Source organism: Calypte anna, chromosome Z (assembly GCF_003957555.1).
Source record: "Calypte anna isolate BGI_N300 chromosome Z, bCalAnn1_v1.p, whole genome shotgun sequence".
NCBI classification, from domain to species: Eukaryota; Metazoa; Chordata; class Aves; order Apodiformes; family Trochilidae; genus Calypte; species Calypte anna.
In genome coordinates this window covers 3,213,284-3,228,032 of record NC_044274.1, presented here as the reverse complement: position 1 = coordinate 3,228,032, position 14,749 = coordinate 3,213,284, and the positions used below count along the sequence as shown (strand labels likewise).

The 14,749-nt window shown below is 44.5% G+C and overlaps 1 protein-coding gene across 2 annotated transcripts in view; it reads right to left on the bottom strand.

Annotated features, from left to right (window-relative positions):
* Nucleotides 1–10,723: 10,723 nt before the first annotated feature.
* The window catches only part of SMAD2 (SMAD family member 2), a 55,606-nt gene continuing 51,580 nt past the window's right edge, over nt 10,724–14,749 (bottom strand). For both annotated transcript variants that reach the window (XM_030467315.1, XM_030467316.1), the window contains one exon: nt 10,724–12,858. In XM_030467315.1, coding sequence (XP_030323175.1) covers nt 12,735–12,858 — 124 coding nt within the window. In that variant the 3' untranslated portion in view covers nt 10,724–12,734. The remainder of the gene's footprint in view (nt 12,859–14,749) is intronic.

Genomic DNA, 14,749 nt, shown 5'->3' with positions numbered 1-14,749 from the left:
GGGACTGCCTGACAGAGGAGAAGGGAATCTTCAGGAGAGAGCAAACTGTGGTTGACAGACCAGAAAGCTTTGCATGAGTGCTTTTGAGAAGAGCCCAGAGCTTCAGGGCATGAATGGGAAATTTCTCTGTCTACCAGGAGCAGAAGCAAGGCTGCTGAGGTTGCCTGTGTGAGCTACTCCAACCAGAAAAGATGGGGATTGCTGACACTAACCTGAGGAGAAGACAGTTCCCAACCACGGAACGGGTCCTGCCACAGCACCAAGGGTGACCAGGTTGTTGTGGGAAAGTCTGGCAGGAGAATAAAGACATCTGGGAAGACCTGAGGGGAAGATTATATATTGTGAAGAACAAAGACCATGTGCCCAAGAGCCATAGACACCATCTGACCACAGTGGTTGGCTGGGAAGCCAACTGCTTAATTGAGCTGAGCATAGTGGAAACCTTGGAAAGAATCATAGAAATAATTTGGGTTGGAAGGGACATCTAAAGGTCATCTGGTCCAACCTTTTGTCTTGTTAGGGAGTAATGAGATTGTCTAAGAAACACCATTCCCACAATAATACATGATTCCAACCAAGCTTGACATCTAAGGGTACAAAAATCTTGCCTGCCACCACTTTAGGATGTCTCTGAACCATGGGTCTGTGGTCAGATTCAAGCTTTGAGGAAGAAGAATACTCACATCCAACCAGAAGTTGCTGTGCTGGATCTGACAAGGGGCTGGAGAAATCCTGGAGCTGAATGCCCACCCTCTGTGGGGACAGTCAGATCCTTTTCACATTAAGTAGGAAAGGAAAAAATCCAAGTGAGAAATATTCAGCAGCAGATCTGTCAGAAAAAATTTCATTTTGAAATAGCTGGAGACACAGAGGCATGAACTCACAGAGGTTGCTTGGCTGGAAGGGATGACTGACTTGTCTGGTTTCATTCAACAGTCCCATGTAAATCAACACTTTTCCATGTCACATTTCAGCTCTGTCAGAAGTGTCTAGCTCTTCAAAAAAAGAAAAATCACAGAGCTGGGTTGGAAGAGACCTTCAAGCTCACCCATTCCCAACCCTTTCCATGGGCAGGGACACCTCCCATCAGCCCAGGTTGCTCCAAGCCCCATCCAACCTGACCTGAGACACTGCCAGGGATGGGGCAGCCACAGCTTCCCTGGGAAACCTGGCACAGGGGCTCAGCACCCTCACAGTAAACAATTTCTTCCTCATCTCCAACCTCAATCTCCCCTTTCTCTCCAACTTTTAACCCATTTCCCTTCTCCTCTCCCTACCCCCCCGTGTCCAAAGCCCTCCCCCAGCTTTCTTGGAGCCCCTTCAGATATTGGAAGGTTGCTCTGAGCTCACCTGGGAGCCTCCTCTTCTCCAGGCTGAAAAACCCCAATCCCTCAGCCTGGCTTCCCAGGGAGGTGCTCAGCCCTCTGAGCATTTGAGTGCCTCTCCTCTGGACACCTTCCAGGAGCTCTGTGTCCTTCTGATCTTGGGGACTCCAGAGCTGGACCCAGCACTGCAGTGGGGGTCTCAGCAGAGCAGAGGGGCAGAATCCCCTCCCTTGACCTCTGTCTGTGCTTCTGCTGATGCAGCCCAGGACATGGTTGGTTTCTGTGCTGCAATCACACATTGATGGCTCATTTTGAGCTTCTGGGCCATCATCCCCCCTAAGTCCTTCTCCTCAGAGCTGTCCTCAACCCTTTCTCTTCCCAACCTGTATCGATCCATGGAATTGCCTCCACCCCGGTGCAGAACCTTGCATTTGGCCTTGCTGAACTTCATGCATGAGCCCACTTCTCCAGCCAGTCAATAAACAAACCAAAGCTAACAAAATTCAGTGACCTCATGAAAATTATGACCTAACACTGTGCATCTAAGGCTTTCTTGATGCTTCAGGTTCCTCAGAAGCACTGTCATCAGCAAACAACTCCTCTTTCTGGTGGTTTTTGTTTTTTTTTTTTAAGTGTAGTAATTTCCAAAGGATGGTGTCACACTCCACACTCCATCCAAAGTGCCAGTTTGCTTTTCATCTTTCCAACTTCTTCCCTCTTCCAAGTGCCAGGTTATATTTACAGCCCTGCTAGCATGTGTCACCCTCACCCACCTTCTCTGGGAGGTGAGAAATGCACAGGATGCTTAGCAGATTGCTTTGGGTTGGTGCCTAAGGCCACACTTGCTGAGCTTCCAGGAGGAACCAAGGTCAGTGAGGGACCTGAGACCTTCTGCAAAGCAGCTTCACCCTTACAACCAGCAAGGGCACCTTCTGGGAGTGTCACATCTGCAAATTCCAAGACTCCCAAGAACTAAAATAGTCAGTCAACTGATGTGCAAGTAGCCTCACAGATATCAACACCTGTTTCTTGTCACTTTGCCTCTTTGAAGGAGATACTTTCCTCTCTCAGCTGCTCAGAAGGCCAACCCCAGCTTGAGTTACAGGGCCACCACCACGGCCCCACTAACTGGGGACAGAGGAGTCACCCTGATGGGTCTGAAACCAGACCACTTTCAGAAGGGGTAGACAAAGCAAAACACATCCCTGTAGCCATCCACAAATGACTTCAACATTTCTGTGGCTCAGAGCTGTGGGAAGCCAACCGTGGTTCCCATCAAAAAGTCCTCTGGCTCAGGGAAATCATCCTGAGGCTGGAAGGCATGAAGATAGAATCACAGAATGGTTGGAAGGGACTTAAAAATCACCCAGTCCCACCCCCCTGCCATGGGCAGACACCTCCCACCAGCCCAGGTTGTGCCAAGCCCCATCCCACCCCAAGATGTGAGGTGGCTCAGCTGCTACCCCAGCCTGGAAAAGGCAACCAAGAACTTCCCCAAGAGTTTAAATTTCTTTGAAAGTTCCCCCCAGGGACTGACACACACCTGAGGACTCCAGCAAAAGAAGGGTGTAAATTACTGCCCACTGGGTTTACTAATCTCCTTTCCAGCTGTAACCTCATACCATGCTTCCAGCTCTGCCTCCACACAAACATTTATCAGATCATTTTCCCCTTACTCCTCCATACTTCTGGAGGTTTGATGCCCACGTGGAGAGAACCTGATGCCTCTGCTCTCCAAAGCAACCCACCCAACCACCTTTTAAGGGAGGGAGGCTGAGAAATGAGATCTCCTACTTTTTTTTTTTTTTTTTTTTTTTTTTAACTTCAGCAATTATGGCCCTGTGACCACCAGCGTATTTAGTATCAGCGTTTCATCCCTTTTTTTCATCTTCACACTTAATTAAATCTTTCCTGGGGGAAAGAGGCTCTAAGGGGATTTGGCTTGTGACAGAGCTGACATTGTCATGACCACGTGGGGCAAGGAGAAGGTGAAATTACAAAAAAAAAAAGACCCCAGACTGCTCACTGAAAAGGCAAAGGTTGCATCAATGGCACCTGGAGCAGAGGACACTTAGGAACACCAGGAGAGGAGGAACAGCTCCTCAAAATAGGAGGAATAGACCTCATAAAGCTGATTTTCAAACTGATTGCTTTGGCAATTTGCTCAGTCGTGGCTGGGGAGAAATCTCATACCCAGAGCTCCGTGGCTGCAGCCACAACAATATTACCACCCAATACATGAATTTTTGGTTGATCTGGAACCATCATTGGGTCTTTCAATGGCTGGACCTCACATTAAAGAAATACAAAAGCATTTCAACACCTAAATAACTCATGAAAGTCAGCTTTAAGCACAGTCCTAACAAATTTAACCTCCAGCAGCCTCTGCAAGCAGACTGGAGCTCTTCAAGCCAGCATCTAAATCACAAAGAAATCAGTTAATCCTTTGCCATCTGTCCCCTTTTTTTTACCCCCCCCCCCCTAGCTGGACCTAACAGTCCCCCCATTAGCAATTAGTGTGGCCAGTGCTGCCTACTGCTAATTAACAGCATATTGCTTCTTCTAAATGAACCCAACTCTTCTGACAGCAGCAACATGGGGGGCGTGTTGGAGGAAGGCAGTGAGGGGGTGGGAAGCATCTTCACTAGCACCACATCAGAGATTTGATGTCCCCAAACCCTGCTCATCCTCCCAGCATCATAAAAAATGAGCAGAAAAAATTATTTCAGTGTCTCGGGTCTCTCTCAATTGTTAACATCCCCACCCCCCCCAGTAAAATAAATAAAATATGTGTATCAATATCTGTGTCACCCACTGGAGCACGTCCTGCAGTGCTTCACCCACATGGGTTTTCAATCCCTCCAGGGATGGGGACTCCACCACCTCCCTGGGCAGCCCATTCCTACACCTGACTGCTCTCTCAGGCAGGAAATTCATCCTCAGAGCTGGGCTAAACCTCCCCTGGTGCAACTTCAGCCCATTGCCTCTGCTCCTGGCATTGTGCACTTGAGAGAGGAGCCCAGCACCCACCTCCCTACAACCTCCTTGGAGGCAGATCCTGAAAAAACGCCTTGTGAAAGAGAAACGGGATAAATGAGCATCAGGTTTGTGCCCTTGGGATGGCAGCAAGGTCAGAACTGCCTTCCCAGATACCCCAGACTCATCCTGGCATCAAACAAGATTAATAATCCAACCAATGGCTGACTGTTGTCAAGCATCTTCATGCTTGGCACCTTTGTGACACTGGATCTCAGCCAAACAAAACTACACCAAGCAACAGTGCCTGTGGATGCAGTAAATTATAAATCCATTTATGATCAAGTTTTCTACACTTGAAATTAAGCTTCTCTGAGCTTAACTTCAAGGAGGTTTCAGTCCATCCACCAGGCAAGTTTCAACCTAGTACTCTCAATCCAAAGGTAATTAAAATATTTAGACTGTTACTCGCACTCTAATTCCTCTCCTACCCACCTCCCTTTTTTAACTTTGAAGCTGTTTTTTCCTCCTCACTCTCAATATAACTTCCTGCTATGAGAAAATAAGCATTTTGAAAAAAAAAAAAAACAAAACAATCCTCCCTAATACTCTTCCTCAGGACCTCAGAAGAGCAGAGTGTCTTCTCCACATTGAGCAAGCACAGCTGTTTGCCATGCAAAAAAATCCACTAATTTTGGATTCAAGTGCTTTAAGAACAAAATTAGGAGACAAAGAAGTCTTGCAGAGTTTCAGGAAGTCAGACTAAGTCCCTAAAAAAATAATAAATAAACTCCCCCTCTCCAAAAACCCACCAAAAAACACCCACACTTCACTGGGTGAGATGCTGAGGAGCACCCAAGCACCCCAAAGGATTGTCCAAGCATTCTAATGAAAGCAAAATTCTGGTCTCCAGAAAGACAATTAATTTAGATGCTGCAAGTAAACCTCTTCCCACAGAGGCTGTGTGCTTCTTATTGCTATTTTTTTATTTCTTTTCTAAGACTGATTCTCCCTGTGGTCAGGTAGCAGTCTCTTCCACCCAGTGCCAGGATGCAGGGAAAGTTGTGATGGTTCTTCAGGCTTGAGCTCAAGCTGCTCCTGAAGGGACTGTGTTAATCCCAGGATGGCTGAGGCTGGAAGGGAGCTCAGAGCTCATCTCCTCCAAGCTCCCTGCCATGCCCAGGGACACCTCTCATCCAGACAAGGATGCTCCAAGCCTCATCCAACCTGGCCTTCAACACCTCCAGGGAGGGGGCAGCCACAGCTTCTCTGGGCAATCTCTTCCAGAGTCTCAGCACCCTCCTGCTGAAGAACTTCTTCCTCAGATCCAGCCTCAACCTCTTCTCCTGCACTTTCAAACCATTTCCCCTTCTCCTATGGCTGGACACTCTTGCAGTTCCTCTGTAGCCTTCAAACTGTTAAGCCTCAGCTTGGACAAGAACAGATGCAAAACTACATCTGTGCTCCCCTCAGCCTGATTTCCATGAATTCCTGTGCTCCAACAACTCTTTCAGTGCTGTTGCAGATGGAAAACTAGTTTTATGATTTTTAACTAGAAGATCCACATCAAGAGCACTCAGATAATTGGTAAGGGTGCTTCTGTGACCATCTAGACGTGCTGCAGCTGAGCATCAGCCACTCTATTATTTTATATTTTTTTTTCAGCTCCACCACTTTTCCTGCTCTACCAAACCTCAGGATTTCTCAGCCCTGGCTCTTCGCCCATTTTAATTTCCAACATTGCACAAACCTCAAAGTCTGAGTACATTATGAAGATATTTTCCCCTCACACCAGCATCAGCCTTGCTAATAGCTGTGGTTTTTCCCTCCCATTGGTCTCCCAGACTTCTGAAGCAGTAGAAGAAAAGATAAGTGTACTTGTCTGGAAGGGGATTATTGTTCCTAAATTAATGATACTATTTACAAGGCTTAAGTACAAAAAGAAAGAGAGGAGGTTTATCTTGGCATATGAATGGACACCTCAGTGCTTTTATACGCATCATCCTGCTATATGTCCAGCCTGGAGGGTGGATGCTTTCCAGAGCAATCCCACTCCTTCCCAACCCACACTCCAACACTCCTTCCCTACTTCTGAGCCTGCTTGGCTCCCTCTGATGCCTGATAGCTCCTCATCCAAAAGACAATTCCATTTGTTCCCCACGATAAATCCAGGTTTTTTCCAGTTCCTCCCCTACCAAAGCCTCTTTGCTGTTCAGCAGACTTCTCAAAAGTATCCACAACTCATTTTGAAGTCCTTCCTCCATGCCTTGACAGCAGTCCGGGTAGTGAACACTCACTCAGCTCTCAGCTGAGATAAATTTTGCTCTTCTCAGAGCTTCAGCAGGACCAAATCTTGCTCCTCTCCTGAGAAGTCTGCTTTTGCTGCCTGAGGCTTTTTTTTTTTTTTTTTTTTTTTTTTTTTTTTAAAACCACAGGCTCCATCAGTGATTCCACAGGAAAATAAAAAAAAAAAAAAAAAAAAAAAAAAAAAATCTGCCAACACCCAGCTGTGAAAGCCCTGAGGAGTCCATGCTGAATAACCCCCACCCAAATCTCAGCAGCTCAAGGACAACTTTTTTTTTTTTTTTTTTTTTTTTCTCAGCTTCACTTCAGGAATCCTACAGATCAACTCTTCCAGGACAGGCAACACAAACAGAAGGGATGGGACTTCTGAAGTCTTTTAAAAATTCATTATGCATTAATTAGATTTCAAAGTAAGCCAGGCACCTAGGCAAGCTCAGCTTACCCATTCCCAGTCCAACTGTTCCATGTCTAGGAAGAGTTTGGAGCAGATGACAGCCCTGGGAAGTTTCCAGTTCCCTGGTCCAGAGGATGGCTCTGCCCTGGAGCCTCTGCTCCAGCTTCCTTGTAAAACTGGCTGCATGCATCCCTGAGGCTCCAGCATCCCTGTCCTCTTATTCCTTGGTCACAGGTGACCAAACACCCAGACAACTCCTTCCCAAGTTGAAACACAAACGGAAGGGCAGCACCCACCCCTTCACCTGAAGACAAACTGCAAGCAAAGTTTAAATGATTTTCTATGCTGGCTGCTACAACAATTCCTGCCATTTTCCTACAAAATGAAAAGGCAAGTAAGGAAGACTTTAAAGCACAGATAAGTTTTAAAACCCCATGGAATTCACAGCCTTAGGTACACATTGCTCACAAGCTCAATTAATTCATGAGGCATACATAGATTTTTTTATGGTACCTCAACTACAGCTTTAGACACGTGAGTGAATAGCTGGGTGCCATTAACAGAAAAATCAAGTGTGATAGAAGCTCTGTTTCAACTTTCAGGGCTGAAAATGTAAAGAAAATTTAGGACTGGGACATAGATGTCCACTGCCACTTTGGATCCTATTCCAAAATGAACAGGGCTGTACACTGAATGACTCCATCTCCCACATGGGGGAAAAGGATCAAGCCACCTTCACATATCCATTATTTCCCATCCATTTTCCATCTGCCAGCTGAAGAGATTTAAGGCTGATTACAGTTAATGAAACAACAGCTAATGCAACATCAAAGACTGTTCTCAGCTTTGAAGCCTGGAGTCTCATTTCTGTAGCTGTGACAGCCTAGTACCTTAGAAACTTACCCCATAAACTGTGAGAAGAAACAGAAACCTTACTTTGAGGAATTTTTACAGGGGAGGTGAAAAAGAGGAGCAGCCTGGCTGGAGATTATTTTTAAAAGACCTCCCTTGACAGTGTGTGATGGTTATTCACTACCCAAGCCTAAGTACTCAAGAAAACCACACATTTCCTTAATATTTTCTTAACAAGAATAAACTTTCAGACCAGTTGCAATTTTAATTCCCTGCACAGGTCCTTCTAGAAGCACTTTCTAATCCAGCTGGTGTATTACTTGCTGGAAGTGTAATTTTTCTCACTAAGGCAATGCCACGCTGATGCTTCAGAGATCAATATTAAGCTTCAGTGTCTCCCCCCCCCTCCCAAAAAAAAAAAAAAAAAAACCCAATCAACAAAAAAAACAACTAAATTAGGTTATAGTCAAACTTGTTTTGGTGAAAGGAAAACTGCTTCATCCACAAGTAAAATACTGTGTGGGTGGAGTATAGTGAAATCCTGTATTTCACAATATTTTAACTCAAAACCCAGCTGCAGCAAAACTTCAGCTTGCAGGGCTAAAAAAAGCTGCAACCACAACGCAGCATGACAAGCTTGAAGGGTAAAACAAAACACTTAACAGTCCCCTGCGCCAGCAGTTTCAGGAGCTGTAGATGATTATCAAACCCCCCAAAACTTCACACCCTCCCCACTCCGACAGGAAAAGTTGGGAGACATGAAAATAAAAAGCTCTGTGGAACAGGGTAGCTGGGATTTTGAGGTTTTTTTTACTGTGCACATGAAATCTTTTCCTCCTCAACACCTCAGCTGACCCCTTTGATAGTGCCCAATTTTTGGCAGCTTCTTCATGCTTAGCAGCCTCAGCTCTCTACCAGAAAGCAACTCAGAGCCCCAGATTCCACCTGTCCCTGATGATGGAGTTCAAGAGGTTTTAGTTCTGATTTGAGTGCTGGAGAAGAGCAATAAAAGGCCAGGGGGTTCCCACCAAGTTCTGGATTTGTCCTGGGGACACTCAGTGCAAAATGCTCGAGAAATAGCAGAGAATTTCTGCTGCAGAGAGTTTAACACCTGGATAGGAGACAGGCACAAAAGGAAGGTGGAAATCACAGAGATGTTGCTCCACTCCTGCTTCTCAGAGCTCAAACGTGCCAAGAGCCCAAGCACTTGACTTTTTTCACAAACCCTCAGCCCTAGAAGAACTTCTAAGCAAAACTGGGTTTGTCTTTGGAGGGGGGAGGGTTCTGAAATGGCATCCAAGCTGCTAAAAGGCAACTCAAAAATCATTTCCAGGCTCAGGTGTTTCCATCAAGTACTGATTTTTTTTTTTTATTACTTGGCTCCAGCAGCCCTATGAAAATCCAGCTCAGGCAGGGCTTGGTGACAAGAAAGAGATGAGAACCCAGGCACAGGGAATCCAAGCCCAAATCTGAGGTAGACACTGAGTGTTTTCAGCTCTGTGCTACAAGGAAGCTGCTGGTTACCCCTATTAAAGCACCTTCAGCTGGAGTGCTCCCTGCTTATAAAGATCTCATTCAACAAAACAGCCTCCTGGGAGAAAAATTTTACTTTTCATTTGTGCTTTGGACACCAGCACTTGGGCAGAAGAGGGATGACCTCACACTCCTCACCATTCCACATTAAGATGCTTTAGCAGGCACAGGTTGAGGAAAGAGAACAGAGGATAAGTCAGAAAGGCATTAAGGACTGAGAAACAGGAGCAGGTTACAGTTACTCAAGAACTGCCAAGGGCAATGTAATGAAACAGAGACAAGAAAACATTTCAAATGCAGGTAAGTTCCACTAAGCTGGGACTGAAACAGTGATAGGAGGAGAGAATATTTTAGTGGTCAAAGCCAAAACAAAGTGACTTCTGACCAGACTGAGATGGCCTTGCACCACAAGTGCACAGATAATGCCTGCAGTGTCCTTGCACACAGCTTGGGGCACAACAAGAGAAGGGTTCAGGCAGTGCTGAAATGTTCAAGGTGAAACGAGTGGTATCAGTGAGGCTGAAGAAGCAAGGAGAGAAATCCACAGGGAGGAGAATCCAGAATGATTCCAGTTGCCACCTGCTCATAAATGCAATGGTTTCCCCCCCCTCCCCCCCTCCTGTTTATCTCACTTTCCCAAGTGAAAGTCAACATCTGAGCCTGCAGGATGTCATTTGGTTGTGGAAAAGTGATGGCTTCTATCAGGTCCATCTGAAGGAGAAGCCTGGGCCACTGAACACACACAGATCATGGAATGGTTTGGGTTGGAAGGGACCTTAAAGCTCATCCATTCCCAACCCCTCTCCATGGTCAGGGACACCTCCCACCAGCCCAGGTTGCTCCAAGCCCCATCCAACCTGACCTGAGACACTGCCAGGGATGGGGCAGCCACAGCTTCTCTGGGAAACCTGGCACAGGGGCTCAGCACCCTCACATTCAACAATTTCTTCCTCATCTCCAACCTCAATCTCCCCTTTCTCTCCAAGTTTTAACCCATTTCCCTTCTCCTCTCCCTACCCCCCCGTGTCCAAAGCCCTCCCCCAGCTTTCTTGAAGCCCCTTCAGATATTAGAAGGTTGCTCTGAGCTCACCTGGGAGCCTCCTCTTCTCCAGGCTGAACAAGCCCAATCCCTCAGCCTGGCTTCCCAGGGAGGTGCTCAGCCCTCTGAGCATTTGAGTGGCTCTGCTCTGGACACCCAAGAAGTGTTTTTAACATCTGAACTCTCACTTCCCAGCCAGAACATGCAGGAGAGTTGTGCCACTTATTTGGCTTGGTTAGAATGATTCCTAACCTTCAATAATGTAGCAAATAGAGCAATTAATGAAGAGAGCAACCATCATGAGAATTAAAACTTTTATTAGTGTATTCACATATTAGGCAAACGCAACACGCATGAAGCTTATTTCTTAGGTTCACAAGTTCTACCAATACATTAGTCTACTGGTAAAACTAGCACAAACTGGTAACTGCTTTGCCAATTTCTGAATGGTTTTTATAAAGGTGTCTGGCCCGCTTTGTCAAGGCTTGATTTTTGGTATTGCTTCTATGCCCAAGTCGTTACGGCACAAAAAAAATATCCATTGCTATCACCGATTTCAGTCAACTGATTAAAAAGCTGTAACACTGGCCACGTTTTTATTTCTCGTTTTGTTCTCAAAGCTAAGTTATCACTAGAGCTGCACTTACAAAGCACAGTGCTAGTGTAATGGATGAGACAACAGGAAAAACAGACAAAGGCAATCCTGCTACTGCCACAAGAACAAAAGAATGACAGACAGCTAGATCACAAGATTGTTAGTAAGATGTTGGTTTGTTTTTTTCTTTTTTTCTCTCTTTTTTTTTTTTTTTTTTTTTTTTTTTTCCAAGTCAGAATAACCCTTCTATACAGTTTCCCAACCCTTCCCCAACCCCAGGCTTATTTGTAGAATATATTTCAGGATAATTTTTGTTTGTTTAGTTTGTTTTATATGGTGCAGCTGTAGTGTCCAAGGGTTCACAATAACATGCACTGTCATGAAGAACTCAGAAGTGTGTCTCCCCCCCCCCCTCTTTGCTGGTCATACCTCAGCAACCACTACCCTAGAGGTTTTGCAGAAGCAACTACTTTTAATAACAAGGCCCTTTTTTTAATGACATAATGAATGCTGATGATCTGGTATGGAAGGAAGCTGTAAGAAAGCCACTCGGATCAGAAATTTAAATTTTGATCCTGAAATATGTTAAGAAGCTGCATCTATTTCAAAACTAGACGAAGAAGTCTACCTGGGAAAGAATTTCAAGGTGTTTGGCTCCAAAAAAAAAAAAAACCCCAAGAAACCCAACCTATCATTTTTAGTACCATCTGTTTCATGGAAAAAAAATTAAAGGAAATTACAGATGTAAGGGGTGAGCCAATAACCTCGTGTACTTAATCCAGTATATAATGCTATGGTAAATTCTCAATTCATAAGAAAAAAAAAACACTGATTTAAATGATTCAGGGTACAAAACAGTCCCAGTTACACCAGTGCCAGCATCACTGCTGGAAACAGAAGCACCAGTGTGGATGGGTAGGGAAAAGTAGACTCATAGTGTGATGGATACTCAGAATTTATAATATGAATTCATTTTAGGCCCCATTAAGCATATAAAGCGTCTAAAGATATCACAGATGCATCTCAAGACATTTCTTTCCCTTCCAATGGAGGGATTTATTTTTTTTTCTTTAAGAAGGCAGCAAAAAAATTAAGCTTTTCTACAAGCTAAGTCTGCTTTTTATGCTTAGGACAACTCAAAAAAACCAGCTTATATAAAAAAAAATATAAAAGAATAAAGGAGAAGAGTCTTGGAATTTTATGAGAGATTTGCCCCAATCAAAAAAAAAACCCAAACAACTATTTATGGGAACTAAAATGTAGAACAGCACAATACTGTGATATTTGAGATCATGATACATTACTTGTACATATACTTAGCTATTCATGTTATTGATAAACCATTAGGACACTCATTTATATACCCAATAAAAACACCATTAAGAGTCTTTAGAATTTTCCCTTCTTTCTGAAGAAGGCATTTCTATACACTAAATTTTCATCTAGTATCAAGAGTATAGGAAACAGAATCCACAAGGTGCTTTAATTGATGAGACCTCAAGTGGTTTTTTTTTTTTTTTTTTTTCCTTTTTTCTTTTTTTTTTTTTTCTAAAAACTTTTTTTTTTTAATTTTTTTTTTTTTTTTAATTTTTTTTTTTCTTTTGGATAGTAAACAGTTCATGGGGACCACACACAAATACTACGACAGACGAGCTGTTATATTAAGTCTGTTGATTGGACTTGATTTTCAGCCCAGTGGTGAGGGAAGGAGGAGTTTTAGGACATGCTGGAGCAGCGTACTGAAGGGGAGCCCATCTGAGTCAATACTTTGTCCAGCCACTGCAGAGGTCCATTCAGATGAAGTTCAATCCAGCAAGGAGTGCTTGTTACTGTTTGCCTCCTACAAAAGAAAGAAAAGCAGTGTCAGAGAAGAAAGAGAGAAGCAGAAAGCACTCTTTTGGCTGCCAGAAATTCCTCTGTCATATGAACAACTCGATTTCCATCCCTACCTACAAGACAGAAAGGTAAAAAACAGCAATTATTACCATTTACATTATTCTCCATGGGTCAATAAGGTGCCCTGGAGGCCAAGAAGCCAATGGTGTCCTGGTGGGCATCAGGAAAAGTGTCCAGCACATCCAGGGATGTTCTCCTACCCCTCTCCTCTGCTCTGCCCTGGGGAGACCACACCTGGAATACTGGATCCAGTTTTGGGCTTCCCAGTTCAGGGATCTACTGGAAAGAGTCCAAAGGAGAGCTATGGGGATGATGAAGGGACCTGAGCATCTCTGCTGGGGAGAAAGAGTGAGAGCCCTGGAGAAAAGAAGGCTGAGAGGGGATCTCTGAATGTCCATCAATATCTGAGGGGTGGGGGGCAAGAGGAAGGGGCCAATCTCTGTTCAGTGGTGCCCAGGAACAGGACAAGGAATAATGGGGTGAAGGTAGAACATGGGAAGTTCCAGCTCACCATGAGGAGAAACTTCTTTCCTGTGAGGGTGAGGGAGCCCTGGCCATGGCTGCCCAGAGAGGTTGTGGAGTCTCCTGCTCTGGAGGCTTCCAAACCCCCCTGGATCTGTTCCTGGGGGATCCTGCTGTGACAGGGGGTTGGACTGGATCATTTCCAGGGGTCCCTTCCAACCCCTGACATCATGATATACTGTTACTAAGCCTTATTCAGACAGATGTTGAAGAAAACAAAAAAAAAAAAAACAAACCACACCCCAAAACCTAAATAATAAAAACCCCAAAACACCAAATATCTATAGGACACACCAATAATTACATGCTTGTCCATAACACATCAAAAATATTCTGCTCCAGAGGATAAGAACTGCAGCACTTGCTCCAGGTGCTACACCAAAAGCCTTATTTCTAGAAAGAAATTCAAAACTTGCAGTCCTGAAGTCTGGGGTTTTGGCACCAGTTGGGTAAATAAATGTAGAAGGGAACTGCCAGATGTTGTCAGCAATACTATGTCAAAACACAGTGTGTGGTTGTAGTGTGCTAACTGATGCTATCTCTAAGGAACACCAAACTTTATCTCTGATTTCCTGTAATCTCACACTGCTTGCATGTGCTGTGGACTGTGACAGCCTCACATAAAAAAACTTAAGTAAAAATGTTTTGGGTTAGTTGGTTTTACCCCCCCCCCCCAACTCCTCCCTTGTTCTTCTATATAAACTTAAAACTTTCCACAACAGAAGCTCTTAATTAAACAGCATGTAGAAAGCCTCAATAAAGCTGAAGGATTTGAGAAAAGCTTCATTCACTCTCCTGTACAGCCTTGTTTCAGGGATCTGTTATCCAAAACTCTTTCTTCTCATCTCCAAAGTCAGGAAATCACTACTGGATATCCTCTGCTTGAGAAATCCTGTTATTTCACTCTACCCACTCCAGGCATGGGAGTTTTCCCAAACAAGACTGGCAAGACTACTGTTGCTAAGCCAGTTTTTCCTTTTAATTCTAACTATCCCCAAGTCAAAGCAAGGAGGCATTAAGATTCAAAGGCAACAGATTAGCCAGGCACAAACCCAGCCCCTTCATTTTCACTGTTGGTGCTGCAGCCCTTTTGCTTTAAGGGAAAACTGTTTATATAAACAGAGGAACTGAACAGGCAGCAGGATTCAGTCATTCATTTCACATTTTCAAGGAGCAGAGAGTGGGGTCTGTGCTCTCTCAGCACTCTAGAAGTTATCCCATGCCTCTGCCAAAACAAGAAAAGAACGAACCAGAGGAAATGTAATTCCATTTTGTCTCAAATCCTCTCCCAGAGAAGGAAGTTCATTATTCCA